The 15,116-nt window shown below is 40.0% G+C and overlaps 1 protein-coding gene across 3 annotated transcripts in view; it reads left to right on the top strand.

The window, feature by feature from the left end:
- LOC140716643 (muscle M-line assembly protein unc-89-like) overlaps window positions 1–15,116 on the top strand; it is a 56,815-nt gene that overhangs the window by 28,135 nt on the left and 13,564 nt on the right. For all 3 annotated transcript variants that reach the window (XM_073029482.1, XM_073029478.1, XM_073029471.1), the window contains 3 exons: window positions 448–561; window positions 11,204–11,302; window positions 14,102–14,224. In XM_073029482.1, coding sequence (XP_072885583.1) covers window positions 448–561; window positions 11,204–11,302; window positions 14,102–14,224 — 336 coding nt within the window. The remainder of the gene's footprint in view (window positions 1–447; window positions 562–11,203; window positions 11,303–14,101; window positions 14,225–15,116) is intronic.

Raw genomic sequence — 15,116 nt, 5'->3', positions numbered from 1 at the left:
ACAAACTGTTGGATACTAATAAAACATAGTCATGGTCATCTCATACTTCAACTTGAAATAACAACATTCCAGTGATAATTCTGGCTATTTTCTAGGTTAATTATTAAGTGGTGTGATGCAGTTGCTGCAGTAAAACTGGTTTCTAGAAAGTACTCAATTAACTATACTATTAGAAAACTTTAATGACTAATTACACATATATAGGTCATATAAAATTAGAAGCAAACACAGTAAAGTTAAACTACAAGAAAAATAATGATTCTACACTAATCCAACATTTGGCATGTCACAGTACCATAGAGTTTAGTGTAATGCTATCACAATGCCAGTGACACAGATTTATTTCTCACCGCTGTCCATAAGGCATTTGTACTGCAGGAATTGGCAGCTTTCATGGTTATTTCTCTGGTGCCCTGATAGATTCTTTCAATTTATTTTCAATTGCAGGCTTTCTCCCCAAGACAATCACAATTGTGGTGCTGTTTATCATAGAGCTAGCGGTTTCGCTGTATCGTATCTTGCCGGTGCTTCTTTGCCGCTGGAAAATGGAATCGGTTAAAGGTATCCATCACTGTATGAATTGTATTTAAATATAAACACTCAGTTAACATTGGGCTCTGAAGGGAAGTTGCTAATGAATAGCATCGAGTGAATAGGGCATGGGTTTTTAAGGGTAAGTTGATAGAATCTGGGAAAAGTTGCAATTCCAACTCCAGGGCAGTAAGGGACATTTCGGAGTCTAGTCCGGTGGATGAAGGGAAGAGAATAGTCATAGGACAGATGAACAGTCTCTGTCAGAGCCATCCGTGGGTTCAGTGTACGTTGCAGGAAGCTCTCTGGGTGAACGATAGAGACATCAGTGAATTGGGGTTATCATTGCACCTCGGGATAATCTTTGAACAAACAGTTCGGTGCGAACACAGGACGTAGTGATGATTAGTTCAGCGCAGGCGAACCTTGTGATGATCAGTTAAGCCAGTTATTCACCGGACTGTTCACACCCAGTCCCTTAGACATGAAACGGTTGAGATGGAGAGGGAGTTGGAACCCAAGAACATCAGAAACAGAAGCAGGAGGAGGCTATTCAGCCTTTGTCTGAACATTTACCTTGTCAGTTATCAGCCCCAACCCATATCACTTCATTGTGTTAATCTCTAAATCAATCTTTGCCCTAAACGTAGTTGGTGATTGAATCTCCACAGCCCTTTGGAGAATCCCAAAGGTTATCAAACCTGCTTTTCCACTGCCCCGCCCCCATCTGTATTGAATGGCTGAGACCTTATTCTGAGCCTGTCACTCCCTGTTGAAGTTATCCCAGACAGGATTGCCATCAACTCCACTTCATAATAAGCAAGCCCCACTGAATGTTGTACGTTTCAGAGGGATCTCCTGCTGTCCTTTTCTACTATGGATGTTTATAGGATTAATTTTCAAATGCTGAACTTGCAGTATTCTCCTCCTATCCCATGTCCACCCGTTCCTGAGTGGAGGAAACCAGATGTGATAAAAACTGGAAGAAATACAGAGAAATATAGTTAATGAATATAGTAAGGGACAATATACACAATCAATCATCAAGCCAGTCTATGCAAGGAACCAACAAATATCCATCTGCCTTTTCCAGTCACCCCTCATCCATCTTGATGCCCTTACCTCTATCTCCAGCTCTTAGCACCAGTCACTGTCCAGCCTAAGATTCCCCTTTGCATAAAGAAACTGTCCCTTTTTATACCATTTCAAGATCCTTTACTCGTAATACTTGCCCATACAAACATTTTTTCCCCATTTTCTACTCAGAAGGCTGTAGACTAGTACTCACAATAAGTTTCCAAAACATTGCTGAGACTAGTTCCCTTGTGCTTTCTCAAAGCATCCACATTCAGGACTAACTCCTCCATTTTCTCATATAAACTTCTATTTTGTTACACATCTTGGCACATACTGAGGAGGAATTGAATTTAACTCTCTCCTTACAGGGCAACATGTTGATTTCCTTTCTGATCAATGTCCTTTCTTTTTCAATCTTTTTATTAAGTTTTAAACACAGACATAGCAGTCATAATAGTACAAAGAGAGTGGGATTATATTATTGGTAATTAACACATGTTGATATAAGCTATAGGTAACACCAATATAGTTGACCTCCCAAGTTCTTAATATAAACGAGATATAAAGAAATAAAAAGATTTAAAAAAAACAAAGACAAAAACCCCAAATTGAAAAATCAAAAACAAGGTAAACTAAACTAAACAAAACTGGGCTGATTTTTTTTAACATTAGATACAATCATTAATGTCATCAACTCCGCTCCTCTACCTATATTTAAGGTTAATACAAAGGAAACAAAAGGTCAAATATGAAAATATTGAATAAATGGCCTCCAAGTTTCTTCAAATTTAACAGAGGGATCAAAAGTACCACTTATAATTTTTTCTAAGTTTAAATAAGATATGGTTTGGGAAAACCATTGAGATATAGTCGGAGGATTAATCTCTTTCCAATTCAATAAAATGGATCTTCTAGCCATTAAAGTAGCAAATACAATTATCGGACAAGCTGAGGAGGGTAAATCCATCATTGGTAGACCAAAAATTGCGGTAGAAACATAGAAAATAGGTGCAGGAGTGGGCCATTCAGCCCTTCGAGCCTGCACCGCCATTCAGTATGATCATGGCTGATCATCCAACTCAGAACCCTGTACCTGCTTTCTCTCCATACCCCCTGATCCCTTTAGCCACAAGGGCCATATCTAACTTCCTCTTAAATATAGCCAATGAACTGGCCTCAACTGTTTCCTGTGGCAGAGAATTCCACAGATTCACCACTCTCTGTGTGAAGAAGTTTTCCCTCATCTCGGTCCTAAAAGGCTTCCCCTTTATCCTTGAACCCCTCGTTCTGGAATTCTCCAACATCGGAAACAATCTTCCTGCATCTAGCTTATCCAATCCCTTTAGAATTTTATACGTTTCAATAAGATCCCCCCTCAATCTTCTAAATTCTAGTGAGTATAAGCCTAGTCGATCCAGTCTTTCTTCAAATGAAAGTCCTGCCATCCCAGGAATCAATCTGGTGAACCTTCTTCGTACTCCCTCTATGGCAAGAATGTCTTTCCTCAGATTAGGGGACCAAAACTGCACACAATATTCTAGGTGCGGTCTCACCAAGGCCTTGTACAACTGCAGTAGAACCTCCCTGCTCCTGTACTCAAATCCTTTTGCTATGAATGCCAACATACCATTTGCCTTTTTCACCGCCTGCTGTACCTGCATGCCCACCTTCAATGACTGGTGTACAATGACACCCAGGTCTCGTTGCACCTCCCCTTTTCCTAATCGGCCACCGTTCAGATAATAATCTGTTTTCCTGTTCTTGCAACCAAAGTGGATAACCTCACATTTATCCACATTAAATTGCATCTGCCATGAATTTGCCCACTCACCTAACCTATCCAAGTCACCCTGCATCCTCTTAGCATCCTCCTCACAACTAACACCGCTGCCCAGCTTTGTGTCATCCGGTCTATAATTCCCAAGTTTTTCTCTCCCTCCTTTTAAAAAATGGGGTTACGTTAGCCACCCTCCAATCCTTAGGAACTAATCCAGAATCTAAGGAGTTTTGAAAAATTATCACTAATGCATCCACTATTTCTTGGGCTACTTCCTTAAGCACTCTGGGATGCAGACCATCTGGCCCTGGGGATTTATCTGCCTTTAATCCCTTCAATTTACCTAACACCACTTCCCTACTAACGTATTTCCCTCAGTTCCTCCATCTCACTAGACCTTTGGTCCCCTACTATTTCCGGAAGATTATTTATGTCCTCCTTAGTGAAGACAGAACCAAAGTAGTTATTCAATTGGTCTGCCATGTCTTTGTTCCCTATGATCAATTCACCTGTTTCTGACTGTAAGGGACCTACATTTGTCCTGACCAATCTTTTTCTTTTCACATATCTATAAAAGCTTTTACAGTCAAGTTTTATGTTCCCTGCCAGCTTTCTCTCATAATCTTTTTTCCCTTTCCTAATTAAGCCCTTTGTCCTTCTCTGCTGGTCTCTGAATTTCTCCCAGTCCTCAGGTGTGCCGCTTTTTTTTGCTAATTTATATGTTTCTTCTTTGGACTTGATACTATCCCTAATTTCCCTTGTCAGCCACGAGTGCACTACCTTCCCTGGTTTATTCTTTTGCCAAACTGGGATGAACAATTGTTGTAGTTCATCCATGCCATCTTTAAATGCTTGTCATTGCATATCCACCGTCAACCCTTTAAGTATCATTTGCCAGTCTATCTTAGCTAATTCACGTCTCATACCTTCAAAGTTACCCTTCTTTAAGTTCAGAACCTTTGTTTCTGAATTAACTATGTCACTCTCTATCTTAATGAAGAATTCCACCATATTATTGGTCACTCTTACCCAAGGGGCCTCACACGACAAGATTGCTAACTAACCCTTCCTCATTGCTCAATACCTAATCTAGAATGGCCTGCTCTCTAGTTGGTTCCTCAACATGTTGGTTCAGAAAACCATCCCGCATAGATTCCAAGAAATCCTCTTCCTCAGCACCTTTACCAATTTGGTTCACCCAATCTATATGTAGATTGAAGTCACCCATTATAACTACTGTTCCTTTATTGCATGAATTTCTAATTTCCTGTTTAATGCCATCCCCAACCTCACTACTACTGTTAGGTGGCCTGTACACAACTCCCACCAGCATTTTCTTCCCCTTACTGTTATGCAGCTCTACCCATATTGATTCCACATCCTCCAGGCTAATGTCCTTCCTTTCTATTATGTTAATCTCCTCTCTAACCAGCAATGCTACCCCACCTCCTTTTCTTTGCTGTCTATCCCTCCTGAATATTGAATATCCCTGGATGTTGAGCTCCCATCCTTGGTCACTCTGGAGCCATGTCTCTGTGATCCCAACTATATCATATTCATTAATACCTATCTGCACATTCAGTTCATCCACCTTGTTACGAATGCTCCTCGCATTGACACACAAAGCTTTCAGGCTTGTTTTTACAACATTCTTAGCCCTTATACAATTATATTGAAAAGTGGTCCTTTTTGCTTTTTGCCCTGGATTTGCCTGCCTGCCACTTTTACTTTTCACCTTACTACTTTTTGCTTCTACCCTCATTTTACACTCCTCTGTCTCTCTGCACTTGTTCCCATCCCCCTGCCACATTAGTTTAAAGCCTACTGAACAGCAGTAGCAAACGCTCCCCCTAGGACATTGGTTCCAGTCCAGCCCAGGTGCAGACCGTCCTGTTTATACCGGTCCCACCTCCCCCAGAACTGGTTCCAATGCCCCAGAAATTTGAATCCCTCCCCCTTGCACCATTTTTCAAGCCACTTATTCATCTGAAATATCCTCCTATTTCTACTCTGTCTAGCACGTGGCACTGGTAGTAATCCAGAGATTATTACTTTTGTGGTCCTACTTTTTAGTTTATCTCCTAACTCCCTAAATTCACCTTGTAGGACCTCATCCCATTTTGTACCTATATCGTTGGTACCTACGTGCACCACAACCACTGGCTGTTCACCCTCCCATTCCAGAATGTCCTGCAGCTGCTCAGAGACATCCTTGACTCTTGCACCAGGGAGGCAACATACCATCCTGGAGTCTTGTTTGCGGCCGCAGAAACGCCTATCTATTCCCCTTACAATCGAATCCCCTATCACTATAGCTCTCCCACTCTTTTTCCTTCCCTCCTGTGCCGCAGAGCCACCCATGGTGCAATGAACTCGGCTGCTGCTGCCTTCCCCTGATGAGACATCTTCCCCAACAGTATCCAAAACAGTATTTCTGTTTAGGAGGGAGATGACCCCAGGGGACTCCTGCACTACCTGCCTACTGCTACGCTGTCTAGTGGCCAACCCTTCCCTTTCTGCCTGCGTAGCCTTTACCTGCGGTGTGGCCAACTCACTGAACGTGCTATTCACGACTTTCTCAGCATCGCGGATGCTCCAGTATGAATCCAATCGCAGCTCCAGACGCTCAATGCACACATTGAGCATCGTCAGGGACACTTGAAGTATCCCTGATATCCCACATGCTGCAGGATGAACAAACCACGGGGCCGATCTCAGCTGCCATAACCTACCCAATACTTGCCTCAACTTTTGAAACTTCCTCCTTTTAAAGGATCTTACCCGGCCTTGCCTCACTTGGAGTGAAGCTCGTCCTCAGCCTCTGCTCACCGAAGCCTCTCGAGACAAAGCCTTCCTACTCTGTCTCCCGCTACTCCGTCGCCCGCTCCGTCTAACTGTTCTCTTTAAATACTCCTGCTGCCTCACGGTCTGACTTACACGTGCTTGCGCAGTCGTGCCCCCGTTAAACTGCCGAAGAAGAAGTAATAGGATGAGGATGTAAATCAATATGCAAAACTGTAGAAATAGTATCAAAAATATCTTTCCAATATTTTGCCAAAAGTGGGCAAGACCAAAACATGAGTCAAAGAAGCTACCTCAGAATGACATCTATCACAGACAGGACTTCTATGAGAATAAAAATGAGCTAACTTATCTTTAGACATATGGGCCCTATGTACCACTTTAAATTGAATCAATGCATGTTTAGCACAAATAGAAGAAAAGTTAACTAATTGAACAATTTTCTTCCATTTCTCTGTAGATAAGGAGAGTTGAAGTTCCTTCTCCCGTTCATTCTTAATTTTATCAGATATACCTGACTGTTTTCATGATCATATCGTAAATGATTGCTATTAAACCCTTTTCATAAGGGTTTAAACCTAAAATTTTTCCATGATATTGTTTGGATATGAAATCAGAAAAGTAGATAACATAGTATTCAAAAAATCTCTAATCTGTAAATATCAAAAAAAATGGGATCTGGGCAAATTATATTTATTAGACAACTGTTCAAAAGACATGAAACAGTTAATCCAAAAAAAAATCAGGAAAACATATTATACCCTTCATTTTCCATACCGAAAAGGCTTGATCCATGACAGAGGGTTGAAAGAAAATTAGATGTAATAGGACTTGATAGAATAAATTTATTCAAGCCAAAAAATTTATGGAACTGAAATCATATTTGTAATGTATATTTAATTATTGGATTTACCATTTGTTCAATTTGGAAAGAACAAAGGGAAGCGAAGTCCCTAAGATGGAAACCAATGAAAACCCTTGTACAGAATTACAATCAGGGTTAACCCATTGTGGACTTGCATTTATATCCACTCCCTGTGTCCAAAATATTAAATATTGAATATTAATTGCCCAGTAGTAAAATCTTAAATTCGGCAGTGCCCGACTGCCATCCTTTTTGTATTTCTGTAAATATTTTTTAACTTAATCTAAGATTTTTATTCTGCCATATGTAAGAGGAAATATTTAGAGTCAATAGATCAAAAAAGGATTTGGAAATAAAGATTGGTATTGCTTGAAAAAGATATAAAAATTAGGTAAAATAATCATCTTAATAGCATTAATTCGACCAATCAATAATAAAGACAATAAGGACCATTTAGTAAGCAATTGCTTAACCTGATCTATTAAAGGTAAAAAAGATTGGCATTAAATAGATCCTTATACATTTTAGTAACTTTAACACCCAGTTAAGTGAAATAGTCCGTAACCAATCAGAATGGTAAATGTCTATAAATTGGAACCTGCATATTTAAAGGGAAAAGTTCACTCTTATTAAGATTCAGTTTATAACCAGAAAAGTTACTGAACTGAGCGAGCAGGGATATAACAGCAGGAATGGATTTCTCAGGATTAGAAATGTATAGTAACTAATCATCTGCATATAATAACTTATGTATCACATTCCCATGGGAAATGCCAAGTATAGTAGTTGAGCCGCGAATAGCAATAGCTAAAGGTTCCAGGACAATATCAAAAAGCAATGGACTAAGAGGGCAACCTTGCCCAGTGCCACAAAACAACTGAGATAAGGGAGATCTTAGATTATTGGTAAGTACCGAAGCTGAAGGGATATGATATATCAATTTAATCCAAGTTTTAAATTAAATTTCTCAAGCGTGCTAAATAAATATGCCCATTCAACTCTATCAGACGCTTCCTCAGCGTCCAATGAGATGACACATTCTGGAATTCTAGATGAAGGAGTATAAACAATATTCATTAATCTCCAAATATTAAAAGACTAATAGTGATTTTTTTAATAAATCCAGTCTGGTCAAAAGAAATAATTTGAGGCAATACATTCTGCAATCTAGTTGCCCATATTTTAGAAAATATCTTAGGAGTCCACATTCAACAAGGATATAGGCCTATATGATGCACATTCAGTGGGATCCTTATCTTTTTTAAGAATTAGGGAAATAGAAGCACCGTAAAAAGATTGTGGTAAATTACCTATAAATAATTCATCCTTAAAAATTCTACATAACCAGGGAGAAAGTATAGTAGAGAAGCATTTAAAATTTTCTACTATGTAGCCATCCAGACCAGGTGCTTAACCTGAAATCATCGAGGAAATAACATCCTTTATTGTTCCGTGATAGGAACATCTAATACGAAACGTTCATTGGGTGATAATTTCGATATATTTAATTTCCTTAAAAATTCATGCATTATGGTGGGGGTCATCAGGAAATTCTGATTGATATAAAGAGGTATAAAAACCTTGAAAAGATTTGTTTATCTCATCATGATTAACCGTCAAAGTCCCATCTCGTTTACGAATCTTAATCTGACGTTTAACCGAAGCAGATTTCAATTGATTAGCCAACAGTTTACCAGATTTATCACCATGTATATAAAATTGACACCTAGTTATAATTGATTCTCAATTGAGGACGTTAAAAGTAAACTATGCTCCATTTGAAGTTCGACCCTCTTTTTATAAAGCTCCTTTCTAGGAGCAATAGAATATTTCTTGTTGATTTCTTTGATCTTATCAACCAACATACAGACTTCTTTATTAATTCGTTTTTTTCAGTCCAGCAGAATATGAGATAATTTGCCCATGGATGTATGCTTTAAAAGTATCCCATAATACCTGGCTGGAAATTTCTTCCGTAAAATTTGTTGAAAAGTAGAAATCAATCTGTTCCTTAATAAAATTAACAAAGTCCGAGTCCTGAAGTAGAATGAAATTGAATCACCATTGTCCCAAACTAGAAGGTGTATCCATTAATTTGATAGAAAGTTTCAGAGGCGCATGGTCAGAAATGACAATGGAATCATAGTTACAGTCAATAACAGAAGGAATTAAATGAGAATCAATAAAAAAAAGTAGTCAATTCTAGAATAATTTTGAAATACTAACAAAAATCTACCATTCAGATCTGAAATTGTTTCATTGTGGATAAATGAAATTGAAAATCTATAAAGATTTTCACTTTGGCCTTTGAGTTTGAATGGTATTGTTTGCCTTGCCAAAACCTAAAAATACGCTGATTATTCTCTTTCCTCACATGAGTTTCTTGTGCAAAGATAATATGGGCATTCATTCTATGGAATACTTTAAATATTTTTTCCATTTAATTGGATGATTTAAACAGTTTGTATTCCAAGAAACAAAATTAATCATCTTTTCCATCATATTAGAAACCATCATATGGTATGTAAAGGATTAACCAGAATGCAAACTCTTGAACCCGTAAGAGGAAAAAAATGGTTCAAGGAGGAACCGGAAATTACGACATATCGGACATTTTAGTAGTTTCGAATTAGCCCATGTGAAAAAATCTAAACTAAATAAAGAAATACCCCTCCCCCCCCACCCACATAGACCCAAAGATTGGCCAAGAGATAATCTAGAACTAAATCTACCCCTCTCTCTCCTGAAGGCAGCCCAAAAGATAAAAGTTTAAAAAAAACACCACCCATAGTCAAAAAATATTTTAAAAATTATCAAAAAAAGAGAAAATGGAAAAAAAACTACAGCAATTTTTTTTTAAAAAAAGCAAAGTTTAAACCATACAACAGAGTATTATCATATATTATCATACTAATATTTCAAAAAAAAAGTAAAACTAGTGTCAATTCATGTTGATTGTTTTCTAACATAAACAATTGAAAATGACACAGCAAGAAAATAAGGTCTTATGGGAAGAAGAAAACAGGACGACATTTTAAAATGTAAGAAAAAGAGGGCAAATGCTTCTCCGTTCAAAGAAAAGGAAATCAAACACCAAGTCATCTACTAAATTAGTTTCAAAAAAAGAGCAGAATCACAAAAAAGTGCAGAAAAGTTTAATCTAGAAATACGAAAAATACCTACACTACAAACCCTCGAATTATAACTGATCAGATCTGTAAGCTAGTTAGTAGCTTAAAAATACAAGTAGAAACCAAAAAAAAAGAACATTAATTAGGCCGTAGCAGAAGAACATTGATCATCGAAAAATTTTTGGGCTTCATTTAATGACTTAAACGGACAACGGGAATCATCAGAAAGGACAATTCTCAGTCGGGCAGGAAACAGCAGGGCTGGTTTGAGACCCATTCAAAAGAATTCCGACATCAGTGGCTTAAAAGCCATTTGCCCCTTCAAAACTTTGGGGCTGAAATCTTGGATGAAACGAAATTTAAGACTTTGAAATTCGAGCATGCCTTTCCGCCGAGCAGCACGTATCAGACGATCCTTGATGTGAGCGTAATGGAGATGAATAATAACTGATCTGTTTGACCAGGTGTCATTAGGCTCCCTGAACAGCCTTTACTCTTACTACATTGTGTCCCTTCATTTGGAAGGTTCATGTAACACGAGGAACAGTTTGCATCCTGGACCTGTGAGCATCCGGGTGCAGTGATGTTGCAACCCTCGGCATCAGAAGAGGCTTCAGGATCAGATATTGAAACTTTAGTGGTACAGCTGGGGTTGGTTATTGTCGCTAGTGACAAGACTTTGTCAATCATAGCTCCTGAGATCATTAGGATAATACACAAATGATTTACAGTAGGTTCCTGCCTCCTCAACTGGACACGTATACGGGGAATCTAGTGTACCTGCTGTTTTCAAATTCACAGCTCGTTGATAATGAGATTACAAAAGATACTAAAATGTAAGATGTTTCCCTCTGATGTGTTTTGTCTCTCCCTGAATTCCCCCCTCCTCTTCTCTGTCTCTTCTCCTCCCCCCCCCCCCCCCCCCCACCCCTCACTATGTTGCTGTTGTCTGCGAGATCTTGTTGATTCCTTTGTGGAACCATTTTTCTACCTTTATGTTCTCGATTTGTTCCTCCATAGCCCCGAAGGACCGAAAATGCTTGCTGGGCTTCAATCTTATTGATATTCTGCTTCTTGTCGGTATCTTCATTACTTTTATATACTGGATTATGCTCAAAGGTAGGTGCGCAAATATTATTTACTTGAATGATAATGATCACTTCTGCACTCTGCAGGGTAACTGGAATGGAATGAGTATCTCAGTACATTGTGAGCTGCTTTACCTGGAACACCAGCACCTGCAGTCCTCAGCCCCACAGCCCTTACCGGGAGGGGGGTGGGTGCTGGTAGGGAAACCTACTGGAGGATTAAACTTTTAATAGCTGAACATCAGTGATTCAGTTCAAAGCTGTTGGTCACAACCAGCATGATTTGGCCCAGTATAGATTAGTGTTGCAAGGACAGACTGGGTGGCAGAAGGCATTTGAAGAAGTCTAAGTTGAAGCACAGGGAATTGAAGGTGTATTCTAGACCGGGGCAGATAATTGGTTTGGTGGCGAGATGTGAAGTGTGGGGATAACCTGCAGGGGCTGGAGTTCTAGGATGTGACTAATGCAACAGATAATCTGCTGGACGAGCTCAGTGAGTCGAGCAGTGTCTATGGGATGTGTGTGTGGGAGGGGGAGCAGTTGTTGTTTTGGATCAAAATCTTGCACCACACTTCGAACATGGCTAATTCCTTACCAAAGAAGATGCTGCTCGACCCGCTGAGTCCTTCCCAGCAGATAGTTAGTTGTTCCAGATTCCAGCATCTGCCATCTCTTGTCTCTTGGGATGTGACTAACGGTGTCCTGCGTAGATCTGTGTTGGGGTGTAACTAGTTCCCAGTGCTGGATGAAGCGTGGTAGGTACGAGCTCATCACCATGCTGACTGCTGATGCAGAGATGGGTGACATTTTGAACTGTAAGCTGCAACAATAACTCCCAGTGATTAATAGATCGAGCACGCAGACGAAACTGGCCAGAGGGTTTCACTGCAATTTGGTTTGGACTTAAAACAAAAAAAAAAGAAAATTTAAAAACTGTTTTAAAAGTTGAATAGTTAGAAACTATTTTGAAAAGAAGTTGAATAGTTAGAAGCAGTTGGAGGATTAATATTCCTGGAATCTGTATTCATGGATCATTAAAATGTCACAAATAGAGAAAATTGGGTACTGGAATGGTGGTCTTTAAACCCAGAACACAAGTATAGGAGTGTAGAAGTTATGCTACAGCCAAACAATATCCTGGTTAGACTTCACTTGGAGTTGGGGAGCGGTTCTGGGCCCTAAAGTGAGAACATTGCATTGTTGGCATCAATGTGGTGACGCACTCGGAATGGGAGAGTAATAACTTGGCCGTGTCAGAGCACCCACGTGTCGAGGCAGCTTCTTATCATTGAGTTAGTGCGACGGTTTGCCTGCACCCTGGAACCACAGTGGTTCGTGTGAGAGGCTCATCACGGGGAGATTAAAATAAAACAGGAAACAAATGCAAGCACAAGAGATACTGCAGATGCTGGAAATCTGGCAAATATGTGTATATTTTGGATATTAAATAACTAAATTAAATAATTAGTGCAAAAATAGTAACAAAGTAGTGAGGTAGTGTTAATGGGTTTAATGCCCATTCAGAAATCGAATAGCAGAGGGGAAGAAGCTGTTCCTGAATCGTTGAATTTGTGCCTTCAGGCTTCTGTACCTCCTTCCTTCCTGATGGCAGCAATGAGAACAAGGCATGATCTGGGTGATGGGGGTCCTTAATGATGGATGCTATCTTTTTGAGGCATGGTGCCTTACATTGATCCTGTGCAGCAGCCCACCACCCCCCCCCCCCCCATAACAGAGGGTGATGCGGCCCGTTAGAATGCTGTCCGTGGTACTTCCGTAGAAAGTTTTGAGGGCTTTTGGAGACGTACCAAATCTAGTGCTGTCATGTCTTCTTTTGTAGCTGTTTCAACCTGTTGTGTCCAGGATAGGTCTTCAAAGATATTAACACCCAGGAATTTGAAATTGCTCACTCTTTCCACTTCTGATCCCTCGCCTTACCCTTTCTGAACTCCACAATCAGTTCTCTGGTCTTACTGACGTTGAGTGCAAGGTTGTTGCTACGACACCAGTCCACTAGCTGATATATCTCGTTCCCTGTACATTTTCTCGACATTATCAATCAACACTTTGGGCCGAGACCCTTCAGGCCTGGAGGGGACGGGGGGAGAATCCGGAATAAGAAAGTGCGGGTAAGGAAAGGAGTCCAAGATGGCAGGTGACAAGTGAGAGGGAAGATGGATGGGTGAGCTGAAAAGCTGGGAGCTGATAAGTGAAGGAGGTAAAGGGATGAAGAAGGAATCTGATAGGAAATAAATGCAGCCCAGACATGGTCATTCACATACCTAGAACCAATGCGGAAATCATAATGTAGTGCTGAGGACTGCGATTACTGCATCTTAACGGTTTGAGTGCTGTTTCAGAAAAGCAGCATCTATCATCAAGGATCCCCACCATATAGGTTATGCTCTCTTCTCACTGCTGCCATCAGGAAGGAGGTGCAAGAGTCTCGGGTCCCACACCACCAGCTTCAGGAACAGTTATTTCCCCTCAATCATCAGCCTCTTAAACCAAAGGGTCACTCACCTTACCACTGAACTGATTCCACAGCCTATGAACTCACTTTCAAGGACTCTACGTGTTCTTGATATTTATTGCTTATTTATTTATATATATTTTTAATTTTGCATTTACACATTGGTTGTCTATCTGCCCTGGTGTGCAGATTTTCATTGATTCTGTTGCATGCCTTTGAATTTACTGTGAATGCCCACAAGAAAATAAATCTCACGGTTGTGTGTGGTGACATGTACTTTGATAATAAATTTACTTTGAACTTTTAATTTCCTGTGAAATATTGTGTGAACTGATTTTGTTTTTCACTTTGCTCTAGATGCTGACTTTATATCAGTGCTGATTCTATGCCCCATGTTTGCACAGCTTCTGGTTTGGATTCTACCATTCATTATTCGGAAGTTAAGTTGGTCATCTATTGAATGTCTCCAAAAATTTCCTGGTAAGGAGCTGATCATTAATTTATTGAAATTTCCAGTGTTATCAATGAAATGATCTCTAACCAGGGATTTGCAGGGGGTTGGGAACAAGAGTGCCAAAGTGGATAGTGAAACAGGGGTAAAAATAAATGATGTTAGTAGTTCATGCAGAGTCACAAATAGTAAGGTTGTGTGTGGTGGTAATAATCTTCAATGCGAGGAGTATTGTGGGAAAGGCAGACGAGCTGAGGGCCTGGATTGATGCATGGAATTATGACATTATAGCCATTACTGAAACTTGGCCGCAGGAGGGGCAGGACTGGCAGCTCAATGTTCCAGGGTTCCGATGTTTCAGATGCGATAGAGGCAGCGGGTTGAAGGGTGGGGGGTGGGGGGTGGCTTTGCTAGTCAGGGAAAATATTACAACTGTGCTTCAGCAGGACAGATTAGAGGGCTTGTCTACTGAGGCCATATGGGTGGAGCTGAGAAACAGGAAAGATATGACTGCATTAATAGGGTTGTATTATAGACCACACAATAGTCAGCAAGAATTGGAGGAGCAAATCTGCAGAGAGATAACAGACAACTGTAGGAGACAGAAAGTTGTGATTGTAGGGGATTTTAATTTTCCACACATTGATTGGGACTCCCATACTGCCATACTGTTGAAGGTCTAGATGGGTTAGAGTTTGTGAAATGTGTTCAGGAAAGTTTTCTAAATCAATATATAGATGTACCAACTAGGGAGGCTGCAATATTAGATCTCATATTAGGAAATGAGTTAGGGCAGGTGACGGAAGTGTGTGTAGGGGAACACTTTGGTTCCAGTGATCATAACGTCATTAGTTTCAACTTGATCATGGATAAAGGTAGATCTGGCCCTCGGGTTGAAGTTCTAAAATGGAAAAAGGCCAA

Source organism: Hemitrygon akajei, chromosome 2 (genome assembly GCF_048418815.1).
Source record: "Hemitrygon akajei chromosome 2, sHemAka1.3, whole genome shotgun sequence".
In the NCBI taxonomy this organism is placed as follows: Eukaryota; Metazoa; Chordata; class Chondrichthyes; order Myliobatiformes; family Dasyatidae; genus Hemitrygon; species Hemitrygon akajei.
This window is presented reverse-complemented; position numbering and strand designations above follow the sequence as displayed.